At 43.7% G+C, this 22,799-nt stretch overlaps 1 protein-coding gene across 4 annotated transcripts in view; it reads right to left on the bottom strand.

Annotated features, from left to right (window-relative positions):
• Positions 1 to 7,814: 7,814 nt before the first annotated feature.
• Positions 7,815 to 22,799, bottom strand: part of AMN1 (antagonist of mitotic exit network 1 homolog) — a 773,844-nt gene continuing 758,859 nt past the window's right edge. For 2 of the 4 annotated variants that reach the window (XR_015307528.1, XR_015307529.1), the window contains 2 exons: positions 8,483 to 10,344; positions 7,815 to 8,331 (listed from right to left, as the gene is read on the bottom strand). Coding sequence is in view for 2 of the 4 variants with exons in the window: in XM_086952786.1 (XP_086808912.1) it covers positions 10,271 to 10,344 (74 nt within the window). In the remaining 2 variants the exon portion in view is untranslated. Of the gene's footprint in view, positions 10,345 to 22,799 lie in introns of all 4 variants that reach the window. The other 2 variants (XM_086952786.1, XM_086952787.1) reach the window with 1 other exon arrangement.

The raw sequence follows: 22,799 nt of genomic DNA, 5'->3' as shown, positions 1-22,799 counted from the left end.
TATATACTGTGCACTTGTATTGTCTTCTGTATTCCTATGCCTGGGAACGTGAACCCAAGGGGCGGGTATGCAAAATTTAATAATAATGATGGGAACACGAAATTCTAGGAGGTGACAATGACCAGGTCACCTCTCCTGACCAATCATAATGTGAGAAACTGTCACTTGCAACATTTGTGGGTGGTCTAAGGGTCCCCAAACCGTATAACTGGCCTAATGTAGCTTAGAGAAATTGTCCGACTTGTCCGAGTAGCAGACCTGTCACTGACCCTACGAACTCTATAGGTGATCAATCTAGAGTGCTGCGGAGCACTTTGTCCATACTTTCCACAAACTCCTAGGGGTGGAAATAGTCTTGAGTGCTGGCGAAGCACTTTGCTGGGGAAATTCGAAAACCCAATCGGGGTTACTGGCGGATTACTTGCAGAGAGGGGTAACGCAGGCGTTGCATCCGTAGCTGTGGGTGTTGGTCATACCTTGGTGAGCCCAGTCCTGACCCAAACCTGAGGGGTATCCTGTCCTGACTGTCCGTGAGCTGTACCTGCTCGCATTCTGGTATTCCATTCCTTGAGGGTCCTTGTCCCCGTCTTTCCAAACTGACCCGTGGCCAGGGTTAGTTCTCATTCCTAATTAGGTAATTATTAATCTGTGGGTTTACGTCTTCCTATCTCTCTTTCTTCTCTTCCTAATAAAGCACTCTTGCCTGTAATATTGCCCTATCATCTTGAATGCAAATTATATGCAATTGTTTATTAGAAATGTTCCACTTCTCTCCCTACCTGTAGGATATTATTAAACTATCGTATTTTATTAGTGTGTTCCATTTTTCCCTTTCCTTTAGCATGGTTGCAGTGAAATCAGTAAGAATAGCATAACTAGCCTAGTTTAAGTGCATATTTTAGGTCCTGTTTAGGTCCCCTGCCCTAGTTTAAACTTGCGGTGAATAGCTCTATTCCTCATTACTCTTGCCCTGTAGTGTTCCCAAGTATTCTAATGGTACTTGCCCTAATCCATAGTTACATTGTGGCATTAGTTTTAATACTTGATGTGTTATTGTGTATTTGGCTTATCATCTTGGCATATTCCTTCTGAAATTTCTTGATAAATCTTTAAAACTCATCAGGTGTCTGTGGTCATTTTCAGTATAAAGTGTGGATAACGTACTTGGTATATAGAAGGTTCTTTTTCCCTTTAGGAATCTTGTCACCTATCCACTGCTAGCTCCTGATCCGTCAGGAGTAATGTGCCTGTGGTAAGTCAGGTACATGAATAGTAAGTGGTGTAAGAGTCATTCCCCGAATTACTCATAGTAGCGTGTAAGAATCACCTGGTTCACGCAAACTCAGTCATTCATATGCACTCCAGGGCCCAGTGCGTGGAAAATTGGTAAACTTGTGACCCGGGTGACCTGCGCGCTCTATCATCTTCACTGCTATTTAAAACTCATAATATCTTCACCTTCAACCAGTGGTATCTCAGGAAGATGTTTGAACGTCGATCTCCTTTCAAAATATAGTGAATGTAACAGTAAGCGTTTCCTCCTTCCTGCTCTGAATCTTTATGTACCAATAGCTCCCAGGTAAGTCTTAAAGACATCAAACCACTGTCTCCAAGGTAATGGAGGTACAACTGGAAGATCCAAAAATAATGGAGAAGGATTCACAGACTGCATGTTAACACACCAGGGAGTTCAAGAATATCTGTTGATGCGTATAAATATGAACTGGAAGAACACACTGTAATATAAAACAGATCTAATGTCACTTAGAAGCTTGTGCATCCAACACAGCTGACCTACCATAAAATTATGATGTTGATATTCCAGGGTTCAAACTGCCTCCAGCGGATTTGCAGACAGTACCAAAGATTAAACTGCCTCAGTAGACCAGTAGCTAGTACTAAACTGTGAGTCTCCGAGGCACAGGAGGAAAGAGTTGTCTCGCCCAAATTTTTTAAAGAAATAGAAAAAAATAGTCACTCCCAAAAGTGAACCAGCATCTTCGAATATACACACTTATGAGTCATAGTGCACCCATTTCCTGAACACTTCTCTGCATTCCTTAACAAAAGGCTGTGAACAGATAATCACCTGCCTGGCTCCAAAATGGCAGCCGTATTGGGCACAAACAGTCCGCTTACATGGATACTTTAAGCAACCGAAGTTGTCTACTTTAGATGCCTTTCTCTAATATCACTGTCTCAGGTTGGTAGGCACATGAGCACCACCTACCACTCAGAGATGATGTCCCTGTAACATCAGGCAGCAAGAGTTCCGAGTGAGGCAAACAAAAGTGCACTGAAGCCCCTGGCGGAAAGAAAAGGATGTCTCCCACCTACAGGCGCCCCTCAGTAAGTCCGTTGTCTGTGGACGGGGCAGTGACATCCTGAACGCTGTTTCTCCGTGACATCTGTGATAATCTACTCATGCACTCACAGTAGGAAAGTGGGTTTCTGTTGCTGTACCCCCCCCCTTCTTTTTGCATGACTCTGAATGCAACTTTTACTAAATGTGTACTGGGTTCCTGCTAATCAGGTTACCAGTGCCTTTGTTCTTTCCCAAAACTGTAGCTTTGTTTCCACATTTTGCTCACCTCTTGCACACATTAAGTTCAAGGGCCTTGTGACCAGTGAGGGTCTCGAAGGGCTGCCACATGTATTATGCCACCCTGAAACCCATCACAAATTATTTTTATTTTTTTAGTTTTATATAGCGCAAAGTAGACCCGAGCCATCGGGTATTAGAGGGCTTTACAGGAGCACCAGTTTTGTTACAGAAGAACATATTCATTTAAAAAAAATGTTTAATACATGCACACTGCCACTGCAGCCTGCGTGTTTTGGTACAGATAAAAGTGAAGACTCTACCTGGCACACATCCCTGTGTGAGGCCTACCAGCACTACAAGAGGCATCGCGCTATATAAAACTTAATAAATAAATAGGTAACTCACCCCTACAGCAGGCCTTACAACCCTAAGGCAGGGTGCACTATACCTATTGTGAGGGCAAAATTGCATGAGCAGATATACTCCTATATTGTCTAAGTCCATTCTTAGACATTATAAGTGCACAATGAAGCCATACTGAGTACATGGGCTGGGATCTTGTAATTACGAGTTCCACAGCTCCATGATGACTTCACTGAATTCTAAGATGTTTGGTATCAAACATCTCCTATTAATGAGCCCACACTGATGCCAGTGCAGGAATAATTAATAAATGCACTCAGAGGGCACCTCAGGGATCCCCCTGAAAACCTACCGACCTACTAGCGTGATCTTCACTGGTCTGCACCAGTCTGAAATCAGGAAACAAGTCACCATTCAGGTCTAAATAGTAAGTGGCCTATTTTCATTTCATGAATAAAGCAACATTATAGTGTATTAAATCTAACAAAAGATGTGATTGCACCGCACACATCTGGAACTTGTGTGTGAGAAGTTGGCCTGGTATATGATGTCCACTAGTTCTAGTGGTCAACTTTCACCAGTCCAATCGACCCTTATTGATGGTGCTTGTAAAGTCAACCTTATAGAAAGCTATTCTAGGGGTAGCAGTGGCAAGCAGTCTTCAGGCTAAGACTTCAGAGAGCGAATTAAGCTAGTTGTTTTACCAATTATAATCTCTTGAGTACCAAATGAAAGCACACCACACAAGGTATATATCAAATATATATGTATTTATTCTAAATACAAGGAACTTCATTAGCATACGATAAGTTGCACAGTATACGTTTTGCCCTAGGGGCCTCACAAACCATATACTAAAATAGTGGTATAAAAACCACGTGAGGAATAGAAAGTAGGCCTAGGGCCTGTAGAATCACTGGGGCTTCTAGGAACAACCAAGGGTTAGGATGTAGGAGGCCCACGGGAGACGTGTGCAGTGTCTAAACACAGCCAAGAGTTACCATTGACTTTCTATGGGAAACGAACAAGTTACACATTTACAATTTAAGGACACTTCTAGGATAACTAAGATGGAACTCTTTTAGACTTAGACACTTGGGGGGCGAAAACCCATGAGGCTACCAGAGTACTCGTATTACCTCAACAACGGAATCCGGGTGCATAGGTGTCTTTTGGTGTCGGGTTTCGTCGTTGATTCCAATGCAGAGCTGCGAAGAAGAGCTGCAGGCGACCAGAGGAGAAGTGTCCGGGTGGATCCAAGGATGGATCGGAGATGTGAAGAACCTGAAAGCAGAGGAGACAGAGTCTGGGCCACTAGCCAGTGACCAGGGTGGCGATAGGAAGATGCCACCAGATGTCGGGTGATTTCAGGTGAAAACGTGAAGCATGTCTCTTCAGCCACGAGGACCAGGAGGCGTTAACGACGACCAGGAGCTGGATTCGAGCTGTCCCACGAAGGATCTAGTTGACAGCGGTGTCGGTATCTGGATTGGACCCAACAAGCCCTGGCAAACGCAATCCACGCAAGATGTCGAGATTGGCTTCGGTGCAGACCAGCAAGGTCTGAGGCACTTCTCCTTTGTAGGGAAGCTGGAGCAAGCTTGGAGCAACCAAGAAAGCAAGTTAAAACAAAGGATTGTCTTCTTGGGGGCTCACTAACCAACGGACTAGGAACCGCGAAGACGTGCCAAACTGAAATGCACAAAGCGGACCCACGGGACACTAATGGAGTGTGGGCCTCTGAGCTTCGGTGCAAAAGGTGCACGGAGCTGGGGCTTCAAGCACCCCAATGCACAACTTCGGGATTCCTTCGGAAGGCGGTGCAGATAGCAAAATGCAGGATGTCCGGGAGTTCCGGTCCCACGTCTCTCGTGTCCACCACGGGTCTCAGCTTTACTGTGAACGAAGGTCGGGTCAGAGATGTCTGGAAGTCCGTGTCCTGTGTCGCAGATTCTTCGGGATCCGGCGGGAGCCTCGAAAATGCAGACCGGCATAGATGCTGTTGGTGCCTATTTAAACAGGGTGGTCACTCCTTGACCACAAGTGAGATTTCTTCCTTCTTCCAGTCGAAATGGAATGTCGAAGGTCCAGGACATATATTGCAGAGTTTCGTTCAGGGTAATCTAAAGTCCTAGGGACTGGGGTTCTATACTTATAGCAAGTTTAGGGGTTGGACTAACTCTAAGGTCCCTCCTATGAGTGGACCTGGGGAGGGGGAGGTTACACCCCTTCCCCTTTGTCCGGTTTTGCGCCAGAGCTGGGGCTGAGTGCCCCAGCAACCGGTTTGAACTGGGAAATGCATGGAGCACCTAGTGTGCCCCAGGCAGTGTCTGGAAAGCATTCACTGAATGCAGCCCTCCTTGCCCCAATACACAAGAGCCTGTCTGGGGAGGTGCTGGAACCTCCCTGGACAGGAAACCTATTATCCAGGCCTCCCCTGCCGGAGTTTCGTCCAGCAGCAGGAGGGCAGACTCGTGTCTGTGGCAGCAGCAGCCGTTTTGTGATGCTGAGGCTCTTTTTAACTTTAACCGGGTAAACCAGTAACTACATGTCTTCTCCCTCTGGAAGGGTGGAATGCTACACCCGCCGCCAGAACTGGCGGGGGGGGGGGGGGTAGTATTCCAAAGTGTTTGACACCTTACACAACATTTTTTGATAAAAACCAAACCAAAGTTAGCATTAACCGCGAGGATTATAATGCACTTAAGAGTAAATGGTATGGCTATATCATAGAACAGCTATAAGGAGATGGTTCTTGAAGTTGCAGAGGGGCTCAGTTCATGCTAGGGCACCCTCTCACATAAAACCAAGCACTCTACCTCCAGGATTGTCGAGGTCTGCCTTAGGAGTGGCTTATATGTGTATATGTGTCTATATAAGTATATAGATATAGGTATACTATATCTAAGTAAGAGGTGATTACACCACCTTACCCAGGCTGCAAGAACAGACCTGTGGTGTCAGTTTGGAAGGCAAACCAGGGGTGGCACAATACATGCTGCAGCCCCTGGTAGGCCTAGGGTGCACCTATGCCCTGGGTACCTGTGGTACACTATACAGGGGCTCACAAGGGTGACCCAGTAACCAATCGGGTATGTACCTAATGATGATTACGCACTTGTATAGCGCACGACTACCCGTAGGCATCTCGGCGCTTGTACGAATACCGCCCAGGAACCCTTCCTTTCCCTGTGAGGAGCCCACTCCTGGGTGAAGTCAGGCATCCTCAGCGTTGTTGGGCCTGTTGTAGAGATTAAGCAAGCTATTGCCCAGAGGTGCAGAGTGGGACTCATGATTAGAATAGGCACCGAAGCGAGAATTATCAGGTCCGAGGAAATTGAGCCCGAGACCCGCCGAGGCGGGAATTGAACCCTGGTCCTGGCCAGACTACTGCATCAGGGTCTGCCGCTCTAACCATTGAGCCACATGTACTAAACTACATGGTATCAATTTAGAGCAAGAACAGCTGGGCTGTGGGCCTGATTAGCAGGTCCACAGCCACACTAAAGTTGAAAAACCAGAGAATCACAGCAAAAAGCAGGGGTAACCATAGGAAGCAGACCCTAATCTCCTACATTGTGCATTTGAATATACTATCATATGTGCTAACAATGAAAATGGAGGCTTGATGAGATAAAATATTTGTCTGCTATCACACAGTTTGGTCAGGTGGGGAAGCTGGGATTGATCCCAGAATTTCTGCTATCACAGTGTGCAATTCAGCCTCTAGATGGCTTCATCTTTCTTTCTCTCCTGTATTGCAATTGTGGTCACTATTTTGTCTTAATTCTTTGCACATGATATTAGAGTTTGGTTAGCAGGCACATGCACTATCACACAATTCAGTTTATTGTTGGCTTGAGGGTGCAAGAGAGCCAGGAACAGAGCTAGACCCAGGCATCCTAGCTCAAGGTTTCAGCAGCTTGCCCGACTCCAGAAAGAGGGAATCAAACTTTACAGCAGGTAAGGAGTTTGAGGCAAAGCTCTGTCGCATAGGAGGGGCTGGGTGATGTCTGCTAAGTGGCAATGAGATAAGAGGATTAACCAAAAAATGTTAAGAAAAATACCTTGTGCAAGTCATATGTGATCTACGTGTTGCACCATGAGAAGCCCACTTTAATGATAAATGTACCCTTTTGTACGTATAAGTAAAATGGAATAATAAAAGTATACCAGAAATGCTTTCGTATCATTATGCACATCTGCACACCAATTAAATCTCAATCACATTAAATGTGTGCCCCTGGCCGGATCCCTTTGCACTGCCCATAGCCCTGCTCCTTAGTCCACGTCTCAATTTGGTGAGTACCTGCACTTTTTTTTCCATTTAAAGCACTGAGTAAACCCCGTGACACACTGGTAAGTCAACATCATGTTTAATAGAAACAATAGTACAACTATCCGTGTGAGTGCACAGGGTCCAGTGTGATCTCCCAACTGACCAAGGCAACGGTCTCTCAACAACACTCGGGGGAGATGGAATGTCCAGGCCCCAAACCTTCCAGTACATGAAGGCACGCAGCTCACAAGACGGAGCGCGTGCTTAATATTATTTCTGATCATCAACGTTGGACTGCGGAACACTACAGGCCTTTTCTCACACCTGGAATGACCAGTATCGACGGAGATGAAGGATACTGGGCCGGCGAATGTACGGCTAATCACTGGACAAAACGAAGGAAAGGCCCGACCTCTTGACAGGCCAGTTTGATTTTTAAAAGGCGCCTTCCGTTTTAAATGTAAGCACTCAGTAATAATCACAGGGGCTTTATAGGGAAGAATATGTAGTTCGATGTTTATAAAGGACTAAACAGTAGCCTCCGAAAGTCATAGCTGGACTGTCTGCACAGGTGGAGACACGGAGACATGTTCAGTGGAAACAAAACAAACTCAGGAGGACAAAGGCAATGGTAGCTTTACGTTTATTATAAACATTGGTTGTTTTCTCTTAATAATTCACCTTTTTAGAAACTCAACAAATATTATCGACACAACATATTTAAAAAACGGTATACTTTTCACACCTATTAAAATTACAATAAAGAAGTAATGCATGCATCAAAGATGAAACTGAAACTGCGTGTTAATGTTTACATGGCATATATACCAATACGAATATAAAGCCTGGCCAAAATGCTGAGAACGAGTGTACTGCAGAAAGTGAAATACCATGTCTACATTTTGTAAAGGAATTAGTAGTTCGTAACTTCAAAAGGGAGCACTTACGGTATTTACATCCTTTCAATAGGTTTTGCGGATTTGTGAGCTCCATTACATCCATTTATTTTGTTTTGATAGACATGATGCTCACTGTTTGTAGAAGACAATCAGTGGCAGACAATAAAGGTCTGTTTGATGAGGATTTATTAAGAGACAGCCCACGAGGCTCTCAGAGTCATTTCGGGGGTCCGCAGCAGAAGTAACTGCCCTAGAACCGGAGCGTCGCCTCAGAACACCGAGGAGATACAACAGAAGACAATCAGTGGCAGACAATAAAGGTCTGTTTGATGAGGATTTATTCAGAGAAAGCCCACGAGGCTCTGAGTCATTTCGGGGATCCGCAGCAGAAGTCACTGCCCTAGAACCGGAGCGTCGCCTCAGAACACCGAGGAGATACAACAGTAAACATCGAGGGCGCGCGGGAAGACCGCGTGTCCTCAACACAATAATGCAGGTATAAACAGCAGTATGAAACCACTACACTGTTGCTTTTTAAATATTGAAAAGAAATAAATACATGGCGCGTTGTTTGCATTGTTGTGCATCCGTTTGCAGAGTTTAACGAAGCTTACAATATGCGTCCCACTCTCCTAGTGGACATTGAAACAAATGACCAGAAACAGTACATTTAATCACCAAGGCTGTCAGTTTCCATTCACGGATAGCGGGCTTTCATAAAATCGTGTCTCTCCAATTCTAAATCTGCACAGGTCCATACAGAGATAGAACAGGAGGCGCCAGGGTGCCATTTGTGTTAACCTGCGAGATGTTGTAAAATAAATCCGGCATGCCAGGTTTGTCACACAACTCCACCTTTTCTTCTCCCTTATCATCCTTACTGCCAAGTATGAACTTTGGTTTTATTTTTTTAAGTGCTACCAAAATGCGGAATCCAAACTCTTCCCTCTTCAATGTACTACAATAATTACCAGAGCACCCGAACACCAACGCTGTGCGCTACTGAATGCCTTTCAGAAATGTTTAAAAATGTAATCCGCCATCAAGTACGCCAAAGGCTCCGGCAATTTCGAATGTAAATCCAACAGCATTTGCTATGGAAGTACATACGTGGGGATAGTATCCGGTGTCGTTTCACTGGACCAGAAATTAATTAGGTTCTCTGAAACGAACAGTAGAACACGAGTTATGTCCTCAGCCACGCTCCAAGAGGGGGTTCTAGGATAGATGTCGGGAAGGAGAAGTCGACGGTGGTGTGCTAGGGGCTTGTTCACAGCACTCTCCCTACCTACCTCGGTGAATACTTCGGTGTTTATCACTGGGAACGAGCACGGGATTCAAACCCATGAGTGCGAAGCACAATGGATTAGCATGCCAATCACTCCATCAAGTGCTTGTATAATGCATCATCTACTAAAGGAGATGAAACCACAGGGCGTATAAAGGGAAAACTGGGAATCCAGACCATTGGGTACAAATTCAGGGTTGGAAAGAATTAACAGATACTTCTTAAAATGTCCTTCCTTCGTACATAAAACTAATTCTAAAGGGTGTAGCATCAAATGAAATTACGAATAACTAAGCAAATAATGATAATGCATCAGACATACATGTCACATAATGTGAACACTGCAGCACAAACTAAACTCCGAAAAACCAGAAAACTTAAGAAACAGATTTCTTCAACATACTCAGTTATGTGTAGAGCTTAAATAACTGTCAGTACAAACTTCCATTTCCTGAATTAATATGGGTACACATCTTTAAATTTATTTCCTCAGCACACAATTCATATTTCAATCTTACAGCTACCAAAAACATTGCACAACTGCACTTATTCTGTTTGATTTAAATAGTAGCCAGATGAAATTCGTCATGTCTGACTAGCAATAACACATATTAAGACTTTTATAGCAGGGTCCAGCTTGCCTACATTCTTTTAAACTACGACAAATGTCATACCAGCATGCTATAAACAAAGTATACAATTCATATGGTTGTAAGACAGTTTACTTTGCCCAGTAAGAGGTCTAGAAACTAATGTCTCGTGGCTGATCCCTGGTGAACGATGGTGCCAGTCATTCCTATAGTATTCTGTCTTTAGGCTTGCACAAGTGGTTGTAGTTTTCCTTCATTTTTACGTGACGATACTATATTTAGCTTCGTGTCATTAGTGTCATGAATTCAATAAACAGTCCATGTCACTTGCTTTATTTTATTTGGTCCAACCAAGAGTTCCAGGGCTTCACGTGAGCGATCTGTAAATCAAAAAAAAGATACAAAATGAGAAAAGCTGAGAAATGATCCCTGTTCCCCATTCCAGAGTATAAAGTGAAAGTGTTAAGGGCTATCATCACCCTCTTTTGAGTTCTGAATTAGAAGTTTTTAGTTTAGTCAGCAATGCAGTTTAAAATCATTTTCATACCAATCTGGACAACTGAAAGTGTGGAGGACGGAGTCATAAGTACAAATAACCACGTGAAAAGAAAATGTAGACATAAGTGGAGTGGGGGTGGGGAAGAAGCAGGGGGTGGCTTTTTAAAAGATTTTTTTTTCAGGATTTCACCCTCTTTGTCAAAATTGGCATCGTTATAGGAATATCTAATAGTCAGCATAGATATTTTTTAATCAGTAGAAAACACCCTGATCCCACTGGCAATAAGCATTTCGGTGAAAAGTCAAACTGAAAAAGGCAAGTTCACCATTGGTAGAATTACTGTTCAGAAGAGGTGTATATAAATAAAAGAAACTTACATTTTAAGTTAATACATGCACGCTGATTTTCCAAAGAGAAGTTTGCATCTAACCCGAAAGTCTATTTTCTTAGTTTTAAACATAATTGTGAGTTAAAACAAAAACTCCTTTAAATGACACAAATTTCCAAGTGCTGGAACAGATAAAATCCATTACCCCAAGTCAACTGCCACATGGAAATATTGAATTTCACCAAGTACCAAAACAGCCTGACTGAATGTTGGGGAGAGGATGTGGTAATACGGCTAGGGTGGTCGACCTAAAATCTGGGGAACCGGGTTAGAGTCTCTGCAATGACGCTCAACCTCCTGTGATTCTGGGCAAATCACTTAATCTCCCTGTGCCTAACAAAAATGAATGTGTCCTTGTGTAAAGCAACTGGTGTTCATGTAAAGCGTTCTGATACCTTCGGGTCAAATTCGCACTATATAAAAAAAAAACTCTGGAAAAAAAAACTTTAAAACGTGGTACAGAGGAACTAAATGTAATAAACATGCATATATCAAGGACAAAAACATTTTGCCAAAAATGTAACATTCAATGACTAAGAACTAGTGCCATGTTTTGCTCATACCAAGTATGAATGAATGAATATATTTTATTGTATCAATTAACAAAAATTGTTACAAAAAGTGTCCTTTAAAATATCCACAAAACTTGCTTGCCACAGTAGTCATCATTAACTGCTACAAATTTGGATGCACTAGATCCTGTAAACAAATCCTAAAAATACAGATCATAGATAATAAAAACATTAAAACCAATGTGCCAATTATGAATTCAAGGCATTCAAAGACCTATTTTGGAAGAGACATTCCAATAAAGTGCAAAATAGATACAGCTTGTCACAGCGGGCAAATCAAAGTCTAGGCATGCCCAAAGTGCAGTCTTGAAGTTCTAAAGTGCAAGGTGAGTTACTTAAATGTTCTTTAACTTTATGTGCAAATTTGGCGAACCTAGCCAATTCCATCGGTGTCTCCAGGCTAAAGAAGAGTTTCATGGCATCCTTGCAATTACGTGTCCCATATTTTAAAAACAATGGCCTTAGTAAATTGCGACGTGCTTGTATTAGGCCATGGCATATGCAGACCAAATGGACCATGTATTCTTCATGCTGGTGGCATAGTCTGCAGGTGGTAATCGCCTCTAGGGATTTCCAGCGCCTGCTGATATCTTTTATCGGCAATGCCATAAGCCTCACTGTTAAGATTTGCTTTTTAAATTATCTTGTTTAATGCCGAATCGAGTTATGGTTGCCATAACCGATCTTCACTGGAGCTTACAAGTATCCCAATGTTACTTTTGGAACGATTCAACTCCTTCATATGTTCTTCTCTGGATAATGCTCTAACTTGTTTTTTTAAATATAGATTTTAGTGTACCAGGTTGATAGGTTAGATCCGGCAGTTTGGTCATATCAAGCTGTAATGCAGTGCAGGCAGTTTTCAGGCCGTTGCTCCATGAATTACTGGCTTTCATAAAGATCATTTTCAAGGTTGACTTCATTGTGTTCGGAGGGGCCGCACAAACCCCTCGGTAGTAAAGCACAAACGTTGCCCAGTGCTCGTAGTTTTGTTTGTTCAACCCAAATTCCAATACCAAGTATTATGTGCTTCTAATGCCACATGGTGGGACTCCAATTTTCTTCCTCAATAGTTCATTGTGCAAGGTGGCATCAGGAAGTAACTAACAATAGATCGCAGTTATTCTTTAGTTAAGGCCACTCAACTGCAATTGCCAATGTAGAAATTATCCTGATCTTTATAGATTAAAATGATCTGTTTTTGCAAAGTTTCCATTGAGAAGTGCCAATACCCACAAGCAATGGTACATTTACCAAACTAGTATTTCTTGTGTGAAGGTTCTTAAAAAATATATTTTCCTGATTTGGCAATACTATTTTACAAATAGCTGACCATTTGACATGGCCTGGTAGCAGCCAGACCACAAGAACAGAGAATATTTTTAAGTCTAATCGCCATTTCTTAAAAGTATCATGTAAGCATGCAGTGTCCTGTCTCCTGATGTGTCTACCGACGTCCATTGCCTCCAGAGTCTTTTGACTGAGTCAATAATATGGTTTTAATATTCAGGACAGCCATTCTGTGCAAATTAACTTCACAGACTGCATCCTCCATAAACAGACACTTGCCTAGTAATACTGAGAACGCTCGATTTAAATTGTGTCTGTATGTCAGAAAACACAACTCATGCGTTTAGAAAACATGTATCATTTTAGTGCAGCTTAAATGGTTTCAACAGTAAAAAATCTATTCTTTAGATGAACTAGAAATTGGGCAGGTATTCCATGAGAAAATATGCTGATGTTGATAGTGGAGTGCTATTACCTTTTAATAAACAGATGTAGAAAGGCTAAATTAAATAAAGATTCATTAAAAAAACAGATTTTAACTCTCCATTAAACCCTGCAGGTTCTCAAGTTGGTTCAACTTTTTCTGAGTGATCACCCAAAGCAGTGGTTGAATATTTTTCCACATCTGCTACCATCAGAACCAAACTCGTAAGCATTATACAAAATCAACTTAAAGAAGTACAAATAAAACCCACAAATATAAATATATATATATATATATATATCAATTCAATTCAAAGATAGCTTTATTCGATTTTTGACAGTAAAAAACCATAAACGCACAATTCATTTACACAACAATATTTAAAATGGATAAAAACACAGGTTTGATTGTTTAAAAAGAAAAAAGACTATTTATAAGGTGTTTACATTAAACCTGTAACATCAATCAGTTCATGGACGCTCTGCACTTTACTGCATATTTCAAGAACATAGCTACTGCAGTCACTGTAATTTTATCCTGAAGCATGTATAGTTTAAGTAAAGCTGGTCTGGATTGTCTAAGACCCCATAGTTTTAACAATGGAAGTAAATGCCTCTTTCTTCCCCATTCATAATATTTACAGAATAATATAAAATGAATATTTGATTGTTTAGAGGTGTTATCGCAAGGACAATTCATCAAATTAGCAGACCAGTCATTTATAATAGGGAATGTTAACAGTCGATAAAAACAATCGGTCCTCATCCTGGTTAGCAGTAATCTCGTGTAAACAGAGTATGTAGGGGACAGGTAGATCGGAATACCTGCACCATGCAGCAAAAGATGATGATAAACGATTGTTGGCTTATTGCCCTCTAAATAAGAGCGCCTATCTTCGAGCAGACCTAGGCAACTTTCCTTAAGTACCTTTTTCGAAATTGAAGAACATGAAATAGGGTTTTCATGCAAGTCATAGAGCCCTAAGGAGTTTAGAAATTTTCTGACATAGGAGAGCCAAGGTATTTTCAGTGAGGCTGCTAAAGCCATACAATCTGTAATCACATCTTTACTGAAGTCTGTTTTATTCGAGGTCCATATTTTATGCCACAGCAAAATTGGGCTTGTCTTAATTGTGTCAGTGATGTGGACCCGGGCAAGCTCATTATGACAAATGGTGGTAGAGATAGATCCCGGTACTGATAGCAAGTATCTGAGAAAGGCGTTCTCACTAATTTGTATCTCACGACAATCCGCCATACCCCAGATACCTGCACCATACGTCGCTGTGGAGACGCATTTTGCTCCGTAGATATTAAGCAGGACCGGCTTTCCACCTAGTTTTTTAGCAAACTTTTTTAGGGCACCAATTTGTCTAGAAAATGCCAGGTTACGTGTATTAATGGCTATATTCCACGTTCCCCTATTGTTAAAAAGAACGCCCAGGTAACTAAAAGTTTTTGTTAAGCTTATCTTTGTTGAATTTAAAAAAGTGTTGCAGACTGTTTTCTTTTTTGTACTACAGCACATAGTAAAGGTTTTACCCACATTTATCTTGAGTCCTCTCATACCCATGAATGAGGAGAAACCTGACAGAGCTTTCTGGAGCCCTAACTGTGTCCTAGACATGATGACAGCGTCGTCCGCATATAGTAAAATTGGGACTGCCATGCCATTAATTTTTGGGTAGTCTACTTCTAGCTCGGCCAAGTAGTCTGCAACACTATTTATATAAAGATTAAAAAGGAACGGAGCGAGGATGCATCCCTGTCGGACGCCTTTTTTTATGGGGAAGTTTTTGGTACAGTTTCCATTTTTTTCATAGCGGACCTTGGCCCCTGCTCCTCGATATAGTTCCTTTATAAAAGCAAGTATGTTTATATCAATTCCTAAATCTATGAGGGTGGTCCAGAGTATGCTGTGGTTAATGCAGTCAAATGCTGAACTTAAATCAACAAAAGTCAGGTATAAGTTGCTTTTCTTAGCCATTAGGTATTTATCTGTAATCAAGGCTAAGTTGAGGCATTGCTACACCGTGCCAAGGCCGGAAACAAAACCATATTGGAATTTGGAGAGGACACCTTTTTCCACGGTCCAGGCTTGTAGTTGATTCAGCAATACTCTTCCGGCTACCTTCATCATAGAGTCCAACAGGGAGATGGGTCTGTAGCATTTTGGGTCCATTCTATCTCCCTTTTTAAAAATTGGAATTATTATGGCTTCTTGTCATGTTGTAGGCAAACCTTCCGTTGCAAAAGAATTGAGAACGTTTGTGAGGATGGGGCCCATAGAGGCATATTGTCTTTAAATATGTCGATTGGGATTCCATCTGGTCCTGGAGCTTTGGAGTTTGCACTTTCCATTATAGCCTGTTCTATTTCTGTGTGTGTAAAATGAATAAGGAGCGGAAATGACTCTGTCTGGGTTCTCTGGGGGTCATTCTCCTGTGAGCTATTTACTTCGGGGTTATATGGTTCAATCAGCTCATCTAACTTATATAGCTCTGTGAAGTGATCGATCCAAACATCCTCAGTGATGGCAATTTCTATGAGGTCTGTCGTCCTGTCCCTGAAAAAAGGTGCATTCACTTCCCTCCAGAAAGCTGTGTTATCCCTTAGGGTACTCGCTTTTAATAGTGCCTCCCAAGCTGCGTCTTTAAGTTCCCTTTTTCTTTTCTTGATTGACTGTTTTACGCCAATCGGGCAGTTCTAATTTCTGTCAGATTTTTTGGTGATTTTTTTAATGTATCTTTGAGGGTATTATGGGCTTTTGAGCATTCTGAATTGAACCAGCCTGTGCTCTTGGCCCTGGCACTTTTTTTTTGTTTTCTGGTAAGGTTTTTCCTAATTGTAATTGCTATTTTTTCAAAAGCAGTTTTAACTGCAGGTGGATTTGGGGGATATTCGAGACATGTCAGAAAAAGGTCAGGGTCATTCATGATCACATTTTTCAAAAAGTTTTCTGTATTTACTTTTGACCATTTTATGGAATAGCCGTTTGTGCATGCCAAAGATATTGAATGACAATAGGGACTTTCCGTTATATCCTCTGACTGGTTAAAGCTAGGGGCAACATAAAGTTTAGCACTGATCGGATAGTGATCGCTCATAGCTATATCTTCTATTTTGAGTTCCAGAGCATCCCTGTGATGGCTATTTGACATCAATATAAAATCTATTGTCGAAAGTGACCCCCTTCCATGAAATGTTGGTTGGAAATCAGTCATTGGCTCAGTTAACTCATTGAAAAAACCTAAGTCCCATTCATGTAACAATGTATTCATTAGGATTCCAATGTGTGTATGCTCAAAGTGGGTAGAAGAGTCGCCATTAAGGCTACTTATGTCACAAACAGATGTTCCACTATATGGGCATAAATGACAATTAAAGTCTCCCATTATTATAACGCGTCTTTCTAGTTTGTCCCCTCCCGTTCCCCTCTTCAGGACATATAACAGTTGATCAATAAATTCTACTTGCTCTTCCCTCGCTATATTATTAAGTAGATTAATTAAGAGAAAGCTGGTAGCCCCTTTCCCTTGGAATGCCTGCAAAGAATGTCCGATTTTTTTATTCATAAGGCTGTCTTGTGGCAGGTCTATTCTCTCCAATGTTATATTAGCCCTATTTGAGGCATATAGGCAGAGACCGCCTGAGCATCTGCCCTTACTATTCTGGATAGCTGGGGTATATATATAACTAAAAAAAAAATATATATAAATATGTAGGATCACTCACACTATGCAATACTAATTATGTCCCCCATCCACTTCAACTTTCACATCTACAGATTCTATGTAATCGGCTTCCAAAGTTAGACTCCCTATAACATACGACTGAAAAGATAACAAATGTAACTCTAAACAACTCAACAAAAGCCCATAAGAGAAAATGCCAAAACAAGGCCAATATACTTCAAGTGAAACAAATATGGTCAAATTCATTGAAAGCAGAGGGGACAATGTGTTACAATAGTTGAGCAAAAAGACCCCTCTACTTTTTAGATTTCGCCTGAGCCAGCGCATGTGCTGCTCTGGAGAGACATTTAGTAGCTTGCTTTTAAAAGTGCTACTTTTGCCGGCCACCAGCTTGCTGTCACGTGCACAAGCGTGCGCGACGTGCACAGCTGCCATGTGACTTTCACGCATGGGCGACGTGTCAGTTTCACGGCTGTGCGGCCATTGCTTGTTTTTTAGGTCGAGCCTAGAGCAGCGCATGCGCTGCTTGCTCGACTTTAGTAAGGGGGGTTTCAAAGTACTACACACAAGCTTTTCCTGGCCTAAAGCTTGTGTGCATGTGCGCAGCCGCCATCTGCCTTTCTTATCTCATTAAGCCTGCCTTGTTTTACAGTTACGAGGCGTCATGTCTCATTAAGTGCTTTAACGTGCACACAACTCCCTCCGCCTCTCTCTTCGGCTGCAGACCTCATCTATGCATTCCGAGTGGCCACTGCTTGATTAAATCACATTAGTACTGGTTGCGTCATGGCACTTTTAAAAAAAACATTTCACGCCATGCTTCGCAACAGCTCCGGTGCGCTACGTGACCAAAAACATTGCTAAAGCTAATACTTGCAGTATAGTGCTGACTGCTGCAACGTGTTGAAAGCACTACAGATAACAAATCACCCAGAAAGAAACAGCTCCTCCGGGACAGTACTTAAATAAGCACTGGGTTCATACCTCAGTAAGCTGCACAGACCAAACAATTGTAATTTAGGACTTCAGATAACACAAACATCATTATCAGCAACACAATCTGTGACCCACTGAGCTATCTACATGCAATACAAGTCCCAGACCAGCGTGTTAATGCTTTGCAGCAGTCACACTGCCCCTCTATGGACACGGCACGTCTCTGCAGCAGGCGCATTAACCAGCGGGGCTACCTTGCTGCTGTGGTACGGTAGACCTGGTGAGTACACACATAACTCTGGCAGCAGCCATAGCCTCATAACATATGTTTACTTGTCATGCCTTTTGCCAGGGCACAAGTCGTAAAAAAAGAAGTGGGTGGGACGCTGTCACCGGAAGTGACGTCACAACAGGAAGTGATGTCACGAAAGGTGCCGAGCTCCTCGTCCCAGAGAGGCCAAAGAGTGAAGTCCAGCTGTTTGGCAGAGGGATGGCGTCCCCCCGGTAAAATAAGTGGGGGGACGCCGTCCACCCGCGTGGTATCCCGACTCGAGCCCTGCCTTTTGCCCAATTTGGTTATTCCCAGCAGATTTACATAACGTGTCCACGAGGTCGGTTTCTTTGGGGCAGAGATGTTTTATTTTGATGTACATGTTGGGTAGGAGACTGGCTCATTAAAGCCCCCCTCGCTTTCTATCGGCACCCCCTGATTCTGAGCTTCCATAACTTGGGTTACTTTCGTCAGTGGGTGACGGAGTTTTTGAAGCAGTGTCTCCCTCCCCCCACTCACCCGCACCCATGCAGTGTCCTCTCCTCCTCCCCCCACTCGTCAGCATCCACCTGCCACATGCAGTCTGGGGTATTATCTGCGCCTGGAGTCCTCCTTGTGGCCAGCCTGGGTCTGTCACCGCACAGCCTGCCTGCCCTGCTCTCTTCTCTCTACTGCCTTAAACACCCAACCTCCCAATATTTCATATAAACCAGCCATTTCCGGGAAATCAATGCTTGTTCTGCGTGGAGGGGGACCCTGCGGGAGCCCACCCTAGACCACATGAGTAGATGTCTGAAAATTAAAGTGCTGGCCCAGGAGAATCTAGCACCTCTGCCCTCCTCCGCATGTGTCTCAGCCCGGCTGCTAATGCAGCTCGAGCTGCTGTTTCTGGCATCTTATCTCTGACAGACAAGTTTTTCACAGGTCTTCAAAAGAGCATTTACATTCCTCTGGAAATGGTTAAGGAGGTTTTGTTCACTGATTCCAGTATCCCATGTGTCCCCACTCTGCCTATTCGCTATTTATTTCTTTTTATTTAATTTCTACTGCGGGGGAATGCATGAGTGAAAAGGCATCTTACAAGTAGGAAACATATTACCCCCCCCCCCCCCCCTGCCACCCAAAAAAGCATTGGCATAGCCAATAGGTCTCGCCTTTGGGACCGTGTAAGTATTTAGTTATGCAGCACAATATCCTTACTGCAACAACATTAACTGTTGCATGGCTAAACAATTATAAGGCCCCAAAGGCGAAACATATTGGCTATGCCAATGCTGGTTAAGAAAACAAGTTACTTACCTGTAACTTTGGTTCCCCAGTATTGGTAACTTTCATAGATTCCCAGGCTTTGTATCATTCCCCGTCGTCGGAATGGGAGTCTCGGTAATAAAAAATACCATAGTAGTAGGTACAAAAGAGAAAGGAAGGGCCTAGGCCTCATTCCCTTTTGTAGCATATCCGCCTCTTTTTGTAAAAGAGACCAAACTCTAGGCGTCAGCCAATCAGAAGAGCCTCACCCCTGGAACCTTCCTGAAGGAATCTCAGAGCCTCAGATTTTCGTAGCCGTTGTGTGCTAGACACCCTACTTGCTGAAGGCTGAGCTTTCCCCGGGGAGGTGGGTGGGCGCATGGGAATCTATGAAAGTTACCAATACTGGGGAACCAAAGTTACAGGTAAGTAACTTGTTTTCTTGCCCCAGTATTGGAACTTTCATAGATTCCCATGCTTTGTATCAGAATAGCAAGCAGTAAGCACCATAAACACATTTTGCAAAGAAGTACCTCATAACATTAGAAATAAAAGTACAACATGTGTTACCCATGGAAGGTGGGATAGAAAGGAAAGCTCACCAATCACTTGAAGAGGTTTCTCAGGACAGCCTGGCCCACTGCTGCGTCATCCTGCTGCAATGACTCTAAGCAGTAATTGTTAGTGAACGTGTGCACGCTGCTCCAGGTAGCAGCCCTGCAGATGTCTTTGATATGTACCCCCGCAAAGAGGGCTGTCGAAGATGCCACTGATCTCGTTGAGTGAGCACGGATCCTGCCCACCAGAGGTTTTCCTGCTATCTTGTGGCAATGCAGAATAGCACTCGAAATCCATCTTGAGATCCCCTGTTTGGACAGAGGGAGACCTTTACTTGGACCGCCAAAGGCAATGAACAATTGCGAAGACTTTCTAAAGTCTTTGGACGGTCTATGTAGAATTTTAGACATCGTTGTAAATCCAGAGTGTGCAATGTCTTTTCCGCTGGAGTGACTGGGTTCGGAAAAAATGTCTTTAGAATCACTGGCTCATTTAAGTGAAAGTCTGTAGGAACTTTAGGAATGAACCTTGGGTTGGTCCGCAAGATGACTGTGTTCCTTTTGAACTGTAAAAACGGTTCTTGGATAGTAAGGGCCTGCAACTCCCCCACTCGCCTTGCCGAGGTGAGGGCCAAGAGCAGAGCCAATTTCTATGACAAATATTTCAGGTCTGAGCGGTGAATCGGCTCAAATGGTCCCTTCATCAGTTGAGCCAGGACCAAGTTTAAATGCCACGTCGGAGGAGGAGATCTCACTGGCAGATAGACCCTGAATAGGCCTTTGAGGAATTGCTTGACAATTCTTGAAGACCATAATGAAGGACCAGAGTCAGATCTTCTGAATCTTGAAATTGCCGCCAAATGGACCTTGATTGTAGAATGGGACAGATTAGACTTAGCTAGCGAGAGTAGGTAAGGCAGGAGTTGATGAGGTTTTGAAGTGAAAGGATCAACCTTTTCCTTTTTACACCAAATACAGAATCTCTTCCATTTCAGTCTGTATGTCTTGTTTGTTGAAGGCGCCCTTGCCTGGGAAAGGATGTCTTTGATCTCCTTGGAAAGAGGGACATTCATGAATTCTCGCTGGTCAGGAGCCATGCAGTCAGGTGTAACGACCTTGGGTCTGGATGCCAAACCTGTCCTCCGGACATTGTCAGGAGATCTGGAACTACCTCCAGCCATATTGGAGGGACTAGAGACAGCAGATGCAGCTCGGTGTACCAAAATTGTCTCGGCCATGCCGGGGCTATAAGGATAAGCTTGCATGGTTCCGTCTTCATTTTCCTGATGAGGCGTGGAATCAGGAGAATCGGTGGAAACGCGTAAAGAAACCTCCCCGTCAGGGCTATTGAAAGGGCATTGCCCAATGAGCCCTGATGGTGGAACCTGCTGGCGTAGGCCCGGCACTTCTTGTTGGTTGGCGTCGCAAAAAGGTCCACCTCTGGTGTGCCCCATGTCTGAAAGAGTAGATCTAGAACCTGTTGTTTTAGCTCCCACTCGTGACTGACTGAGGCGAGCCTGCTCAGCCTGTCGGCGCCTTCGTTCAGCACTCCTGGTAAGTGCTCCGCCTTTAGAGAAATTCCGTGAAGAATTGTCCATTCCAGTATCTGTTGAGCTTCTCGCGACAAGAGGAGTGACCTCGTTCCTCCTTCCTTGTTCACATAATGCATAGCCGTGGTGTTGTCCGTCCTGACTAGCACTTGTGAACCCTGGAGTCGCGGAAGAAAGGCTTGAAGAGCTAGCCTGATCGCTCTCAGCTCCAACAGGTTGATGTGTAGCTTTTGGTCGCAAGGAGACCAATGGCCGCTGATCTGCAGATCCTGCATCACTGCTCCCCATCCCTCCAATGACGCATCCGTTGTCAGTATGTGAGGTGATGGAACGCTTGCGAAGGATAGACCTTGGCATAAATTGTCTTGATGCGACCACCAAATCACTGCCTCTTTCATCTCTCGAGTGACAACCACTTTGTCCTCGAACGATCCGTGTACTTGTTGCCACTGGAGGTCCAGTTGCTCCTGCAGGGGACGCATCCGCAGTCTGCAGTACGGAATCAGGGGAATACATTATGACATCACCCCCAGCAGCGACTTGTAGCTGCGTACAGAAAGACACTTTTTTCCTCGAAGGTTTCGTGCCAATCGTTGTAGTTTCTGTATCCTCTCTCGAATTGGAAATGCCCTCGAGAGCTTTGAATCTAATACTGCTCCTAGGAACCGTGCTCTTCTTGAGGGCATCAGCGTGGATTTCTCTCTGTTCAAAGTGAGACCCAGATTTTGGAACAGATTGGTGCAAGCCCGCACCGCGTCCTGCGCTAATGTTCTGGTTGGTGCCTTCAGTAACCAATCGTCCAGGTAAGGGAAGACCTGGAACTGGTTCTTTTGCAGAAATGCTGCCACAGGTGCCAGCACCTTCGTAAAAATCCTTGGGGCAGAGCGAAGGCCGAACGGCAGAACTCTGAACTGAAAATGGCTCTTGGCTACTGTGAAGCGTAGGAACCTTCTGTGTGCTGGGTGAATCGGGACATGGAAGTACGCGTCCTCCAGATCGAGCGTGGCCATGAAATCCCCCGGGCTGACCATTTTCAAAACGTCCTGTAGGGATACCATCCGGAAGGATTGGGAGATGAGATAGGCATTAGTACTGAAGGAATTTTGACACCCTGCCTCCAACTGATGATCTCTTGGAGGAGGGAACAGTAGGCAGAGCCAGGAGGCCGCTATTGGCGTTTGGACAAGTCCCGTCCACGGGCAGCCTGCTTGCCTTTGTTGTAAGGCCTTGAGTAACCCGAAGACTGGCCCTGTCTTTGCTGGTAAGACTGGCGGTTTGGTTGGTATCCAGAGCTGTTCGAAGAATAGCGCTGCTGCTGCTGTTGGTATGAACCTCTATAACCACCTCCTCTGCCTCTCGCACCTCTGAAAGGAGTTTTGCGATACTGGAGGGTACTCAGCAATCTA

The sequence above is a fragment of the Lissotriton vulgaris genome, chromosome 1_2 (assembly GCF_964263255.1).
Source record: "Lissotriton vulgaris chromosome 1_2, aLisVul1.2, whole genome shotgun sequence".
NCBI lineage: Eukaryota > Metazoa > Chordata > Amphibia > Caudata > Salamandridae > Lissotriton > Lissotriton vulgaris.
Note: the sequence above shows the minus strand (reverse complement) of the source record. Positions and strands in the feature narration are given on the sequence as shown.